Below are 7,574 nucleotides of genomic sequence, written 5' to 3' on the forward strand. Positions count from 1 at the left end.
GCTCCTTTTTATTGGAGGCATGATTTTTGCCTCCGCGCCTAGTGCGTCTGCGCGGCGCACGGGAACATCCGCGATAGACATCCGCGATGACACTGCCCTATGAGACCCCTCGAACGTGGGGGTTCGACTCGGATGCCGGTGAGAGAACACACCGACCTCAGATTGAAAATTTCCTTTCCCTCTTTCGAGAGGTCCAGGATAACTAGGACAATATCGAATTTCGCTTTGGTACGCGAATTATAGAGACGGTGCGCCTGGCGCACGGGGAAGCCTTTGCTTCGGAGATCGTCGAGAACGAGGTCGACTTCGATCTCCTTGGGAATGCCCTTGAGAACGACGCGCAATTGGCGCTCATCCTCAAAGGCGTATGAATGGTACCCTATCTGATATTCCCGAAGGAATGTAGTGAATTGTCGGTGTTCCGACGAAGATTGGACTTGAATTTTAATTTCAACCTGCGTTAAGCGCGCGGTGGAATATTGGATCTTATGTCTATTAAGCCATTGTGAAACCTTGCCCCATTTGTGCTTTTCTTGCACATAAATGGGCGGCGGCGGTTTGACGCGGGGCGCGCGGGGGGGTACGTCCTCTTCCCGTTCAACCGCGGGGCAGGGGAGGGGAAAACCGTTGGCGCGTTCGCGCGGGAACGACGGCCTTCGGGCTTATTCGCCTTTTCGGCCGGGGGGGGGGGGGGGGGGGGGGGGCCTTAGGGGCCTCGGCCTTACGTTTGGCCGAGCGGGGTCCGACGGTCTCGAAACCGTCGTCATTGTCCGTATCGGAGGACGGGCAATTGCCCACCTCCATCTCTACCACAGAACGGATCGGAGAGGGGGGTCGCGGGAATGTTGCCTCGACGGGGCGACACCGCGGTCGCAAGGCCCGCCGCAGAACATCGGCTCGTCTTCGGCACTCGGGCCGGCAGCTGAAGGCTGCATACTACATTCGACGGCATCCGGGCCGACATCGGGCACGCTCGGTGAGCTTGGCGCATCATTACGCGTCTGCGCGAACCTGACTACGGCGTTGTACGTATCGCCGTGGAACGTTTCGAGGTACCTCAGCAGCTCGGAGCTACTGAGGCCGGCCATCGCTTGTCACTCCCCTCACCTTGCGGCGAGGGACGGGGTGTGTTCGTTAAATTAACACTATATTCGGCAAGCTAAAATCTACCGTCGGTGAACGGTAGGTGAGTACCTAGCTGTAACAACTGTGTATCCACTTACTTGACCGACAATCCGGACGCAGAAAAACGAGCGATGCGGAACTCAGCAATCGCAGTCAACCGCAGCACAACACTAGTATGTAATACCACACAACACAGGAAACGAAATAAATATAATATGGGGGGGCTTGGGGAAGCGTCCGATTGTGCAACCTCACCGAAGCAAGGCCGAATCGGATCTGAAAAATAAAGCCTCATACTGTCGGTCTTTTATTACCGAAGTGGTCTTAGTTGGGGGGGACCTATATTACCTACGTCACTACGTCGAACAAATGTCAAACAGCTAGCGAGGGGCGACATCTGTAGAACTCTATAGTCTCTGGATATTGTCTCTATTGAGATAGGTTATAGAATGCTTAAATAAATAGTGCAAACTGCGTATTTGCGTAGAGGTTACGCACGATTCTGATTTCGTCATGTATCTATACGCTGCATAATAAAATTGATTTAGGGCTTTGTGTTTTTTATTTAACCAGTTTAACATTATTTTCTTATGACTAATCATTGGATGTTTTTGTTAAATTTATAATTTTACGAAAATATAATGGAGCAGTTTTAAATGTTAACTATTTCATAATAAAATATTATTCTATTTAAATTATGGGTGTGAATTTGATATATTTATGGGGAAATTTGATAATTTTGCCCACACAAATTATTACACGTACTTTAAAGTTAGAGAAGACCCCTACTTTAACCGTTCTATTAGAAAAAAAAGGCCGATTCTCGACACGACAGCTGATTGTTGAAAATAACATTTGATATAATTATAAACTAAATATTACAAATGTCTTGTCAATATAGTTAGTCCAATCCATAAACAAATACTCAAATTGGGTTAATTTATCACTTATGATTGAAATGGAAGCTTTCCAAAGCAAAAAGCATAGATGCTTTGGAAGCGATGACAGGAATTGAAAACCATAATTCACATTTGGTTCACATCGAAGATGTTTAGAAGCAGGAGTAATCCATTTTTCTTGAACGACGACATCTATTGCGAATTTTATAATAAACCTGGTCTGTGATGATCTACAGTTAAATCATAGAGGTTCTGGCACATCGCATATCAACTGCTAAAGACATATAAGTCTTCTTCTTCTTCCTGGCATTAATTCCGGCTATTACCAGGGTCTGCCTTCCTACTTACCCTACTCCACTTTGCACGATCTTTTGCGTCCTCGGTGGTTAGACCATTGGCTCTCATGTCCTGCATCACGACATCCAACCGCTTCCTTGGGCGTCCGGGAGGTCGCGCCCCAGGAACTAGTATAGCAAGGCACTTGCGTCCGACATAGTTCTTAGGCCGGCGCGTAACGTGGCCAAACCATCTCAAGCGACGCTCTTGGAGCTTACCCGCTACGTCACGGACCCCAAGACTACCTCGAATGAATGTGTTGCGTATGCGGTCAGACCGCGTTACGCCGCACATCCACCTCAGCATCTTCATTTCCGTGACGTGAAGCTCCAGAGTGTGCCGAGATAGTGCTGGCCAACATTCGCTGCCGTATAAAAGAACCGGTCGGACGATGCTCTTGTATATCAGCCCCTTGAGCTTGGGCGGTATTCTGCGGTCGCAGACCACACTAGTGACCTCCCGCCATTTGGCCCAGGCAGCGCTTATCCGGCCATGGACATCGTGGTCGATGCCTCCAGACTCGTGCATAACGGATCCAAGGTACCTGAACTTCTCCGACTTAACGGCTGACTCAGGACCCATAAGGATGGTGCTCGAGTCCCGGCTCCCGCAGGCCATGTACTCTGTCTTCGACACATTTAGTTTAAGACCGCCGTTCTCAAGCGTACCCTTCCAGAGGTTCACTTTACGCTCCAGCGTCAGTCGGTTCTCGGCAATGAGTGCTATGTCGTCGGCATACATCATCAGCCATGGAGGCTGGTCCTGGATGTGAGCCGAGACAGTATCAAGCACTACATTGAACAAGAACGGACTAAGAGCCGAGCCCTGGTGAACCCCCACTGTAATCGGGAAGGGTCTAGTGTCGCCAACAGCAGTCCTAACCATAGAAGCGGAATCGTGGTACATGCCTCTGATAATCTCAATATAGGCCTCAGGGATCCCTTTGGATCGCAATGCCCACCAGATACACTGACGAGGCACACAGTCAAAGGCCTTCTGCAGATCTAAAAAGGCCACGTGCAGAGCTCTCCTTTTTTCCCTGTATGCCTCCATCAAAGTTCTGAGGGCGAAAATGGCGTCCATGATGCCCGATCCTGGCTGAAATCCATATTGAGACTCAGAGACAGTACACTCTCGGCGGAGCCTGAGGTCGATCATGCGCTCGAAGAGCTTCATGGTATGACTCATAAGCTTAATGCCCCTATAACTACCACAATCTTGAACACTGCCCCTTCCCTTGTAAATAGGGGTAATAAAGCTAAGCCGCCACTGATGCGGCATCTTACCAGTGTTAAAGATATGGTTAAAAAGGTCAGTAAGCATGAGCACACCAAGAGAGCCCAACGATTTCCACGCTTCGATCGGGATGTCGTCAGGTCCCACCGCTTTTCCGTTCTTCATACGTCGAAGGCAATTACGTGTTTCGTCAAGGGTTATTGGGGCAATAAGTCCGAGGTTAGGCGGTGGGTCGTGATGAAGACTGCATGGGTGCTGAGTATTCAGCAACTCCTGGAAGTAGCTTCTCCACCTCTACTTCACAGAGTCATGATTACAGAGCAGCGTGCCCTAGGAATCTCTGACGCAAAGACATTTTGCGATATCTTGCGTCACTTTATCCCGGGAACGTGCCAGTTTGTAAATGAGCTTCTGCCCCTCCACAGTTTCAAGTTTATCATACAATGGTGACAAACTCTCACTGCGGGCTCTGGCTACAGCTCTTTTACTGGCACGTTTAGCTACTGTGTACTCCAGTCTGTCTTCAGGAGAGTTGGATTCCTGCCACTTCTTAAAGGCAGCCTTCTTTTCACGAGTCATCTCCTGGACCTCGTCATTCCACCACCATGTCTCCTTGTCGATGACAAGTCCTCCCCTAGAAACACCAAGAACTCGCCTACCTGCCGCAATGATTGCCGACTGAGCCCGATCCCAAGCATCCTGAGCAGTCTCGGTGTTAGTCGAAAGATTATGACTTTTCACCTCTGCCAGGAAGTCGGTCTGCATCGGTCCATTCAGCAACCACCACTTGATCCGAGGCCTACGTTTCTCGGCTACTTTCTTCTTCGGAGTGACGTTAAAGTCCATGACAAGAAGACGATGTTGGGCTGTTAGGCTTTCGCCTGGAATGACCTTACAGTTAGTTACCCTGCCCATATGACACCGTCTAGTCAATAAGTAGTCTATTTGAGTTGAGTGGGACCCGCACTTATACGCGATAAGGTGCTGAGAATTCTTTTGGAAGAACGTATTCACGACGGCCAGATCAGACGCAATACAGGTTCTTAGAATGTTTTCTCCCTCTGCATTCCGAAAACCATGCCCAAAACCCCCGTGAACACGCTCATACGTCTCAGCAGCCCTACCGACGTGCCCGTTCAAGTCCCCCCCAACTAAGACCACTTCGGTACACGGCACAGCAAGTAGCACCCCTTCATACTGCTCCCAGAATGTCTCCTTTTCGGCCGCGCTACATCCCGCCTGGGGAGCATAGGCACTGATTAAGTTTGTGATGACGCCCTCAATCAGTACCCTCACTCGCATCAAGCGGTCGGAGCGACGGTCAACTTCAAGGAGCCCATTCTGAAGCTCTTCAGAAAGCACTACCGCTACACCGTTTCTACCCGAAGGTGACCCAGTGTATATAAGCCGGTAACCCTGTCCGATTTTACGGGACTTATTGCCCTTCCAGCGTGTTTCCTGGAGGAAGGCACACTGGACCCGACGTCTCATGAGTACATCTGCGAGTTCCCTGCATCGTCCGGTCAGAGAGCCAATATTCCACTTTGCAAAGCGGAGTTTCCTTCTGGGTACTAGCGTCTTTAGCCGTGCCTGTACATGACACGGTAGCCCTTGCCCACTTGTCGCAGGTGTAGGGCGATGTGCCTGCGCGTCGTTTTGCGGCGACGCCCTAGCCGTACCCAGTCTGTTGTTTTGTCGGTCCATATAAGTGGTGGTTGGCGGTTTTTAAATGGAGCGACTGCCGTCTGACCTCCAAAACCCTTTTGTGGGGAAAAACCGAGGAAGGGAGAGGAAAATAGAAGGGGTAGGATAGGTAGAAGGAGGGAGCTAAGGGAAGGAGGGGGGGAGTTAGGACACCATTCTTACGGACTGGATGAGGATGTAAGAGTGGCGGCTCAAGGATCCGGGGTCGCGTACCCGTATGCCCACAAACAAATATCGGACAGATATTAGTCAGGACATCCTCTGGATCAAGACATATAAGTCGTCGAGAGGTAATTACTTTCATTTTACATGACTTGAATATTGTATTCGTACAACATGGACTCATGTACAAGTATTTACTAAGTTACTTATCTTTTTTCTTACAGTATCAAGACAATGCTGAAGAATACCATGGGTTGTCTCAAGCAACCGTTTGCCGCATCAGTACTTTTGCTAAAGAAGAGCATATTATGACAGAATTTAGTTACTCCTATTTTGAACCATCAAAACCGAAGCGCGAAAACATAATGAAGCACATATTGCAAAGAGAAATACTGCAGAAAAATACTTGGGAGTGACATTGTAAATAAAAGAAATGAACAGTTCAGACAAGTTCTTAGGGGTAGTGAAAATACATATACTTAATTATTATGCTGTTTTACAATTTTTCTTAGGATACATTTTTGTGAGTAAAAAAAAATAAATTTTCTATAAATCTTATTTGCTCTGATAATATAAATTTATTTTTAAAGATTTCTTCTAAGTTTCTTTTTACATTTTGTTTTTCATTGTCCATTTGGAACTCATACAGCTCTTTTTGCAAGCAATTTCATTTTATGCTATTTGCTGAGCAGTACTGTTTCTATTATCACACTGTAACCAAAAATGTAATATATGCATTATTCTTTTTAATATAAGCTTTCCAAACAAATATGTATTAATCATGTTGAAACACTTTGTAGTAACAAGTTTGTTATACTAATTATAATATAGCTTGTAAATTGATTGAATTGATTTTTGAAAAATTTTCTGCTCCAGCATTGTCACAGGGAAGCGATGAGTTTTCTGGTTTATCACATTTTATTTCAGTTGTCTTTTTCCCTCCTGTTATATTAGGAATATTATATTTTGTTATATACTGAAACAAGAATTAATATAATGAAATAAATATTTTACTCAAAATTAAATACTATTTGAACAATATTCGTGTTTTATATAAGTAAGGTAAGTGACGGTAACTTCGTGATAGTACGTGGTTTCGTGAGTTTTGCTTCTGGCAAAAATAATAAGCAATTTAAGTATTATTTACGGAAACTATATATATATGACGGCGCGCTGCAATTTATTAGTTTTAATTATAATTTCGCAATTATTATATTTCGATTTTAATTGATTTATGTAATGGATTATATTAGAAGAATATTTAAAATGGAGCGGGTAACCCCGAATAGGGTAATAGGTGTAGCCACGAATAATAGCGGATGTCATTGGTTGACAGCTATGGCGTGAGATGTTCACCAATTAACCTATTGGCTCCTAATCTATTGTAATTTTGTTAATCTTGTGAGATTTATTGTAAAACTGTTATGTAAACGAGTAATAAGACATTGTAGAATATAAATGTGACTTTTATTAAAACATCTCTGTTGCTACAACGCCCACAAATGAATAGTAACAGCCAAGACCGCTTTGAGGCCCCTTCTGATGCTTCTACATATATATATACATGACGAATGACATCCACTCTTATTCGTGGCTACACCTATTACCCTATTCGGGGTTACCCCCTCCATTTTAAATATTCTTCTAATATAATCCAGTCATATATATATATATATATATATATATATATATATATATATATATATATATATATATATATATATATATATATAATTAATATATATATAATAATATAATAATTAATATATATATATATAGTTAGGAGACTTCTGTGCTACAAATGTCAACTGTCAAATATAGTACTGCAATGTGTCAATGTCACTGTCAATATCAAAAAGCCCGCTCTTTTCATTTTGTTATTAAGTTACTAATTTAAGCGGGAAGACATATTTGGCCCTCATATACTTGAGGTTACACGTGTTGTAGTCGATGTGATTTGTTACTAGGTTGTTAATAGCTCATTATTAGCAAGTTATAAAGTAATTTAAATGTTTTAATTAATAAATATTGTGAATTGGTTAAAAGAGCTGCTATAATTAACACTGAGTAAATACTTATATGTGTTTTCGAATGTTGTTGGTGTTTTATATA

The 7,574-nt window shown here is 44.4% G+C and overlaps 1 protein-coding gene across 1 annotated transcript; it reads left to right on the forward strand.

Moving 5' to 3' along the window:
- Positions 1–4,673: 4,673 nt before the first annotated feature.
- LOC146539315 (uncharacterized) lies at positions 4,674–6,493 on the forward strand. Its single transcript, XM_085185155.1, has 3 exons — positions 4,674–4,736; positions 5,543–5,590; positions 5,687–6,493. The coding sequence occupies exons 1-3, from the start codon at positions 4,674–4,676 to the stop codon at positions 5,876–5,878; spliced, it is 303 nt and encodes a 100-aa protein (XP_085041281.1). The 3' UTR covers positions 5,879–6,493.
- Positions 6,494–7,574: the final 1,081 nt, after the last annotated feature.

This window comes from Heliconius melpomene, chromosome 4 (genome assembly GCF_056956725.1).
Source record: "Heliconius melpomene rosina isolate 202511_hmr_F chromosome 4, ASM5695672v1, whole genome shotgun sequence".
NCBI lineage: Eukaryota > Metazoa > Arthropoda > Insecta > Lepidoptera > Nymphalidae > Heliconius > Heliconius melpomene.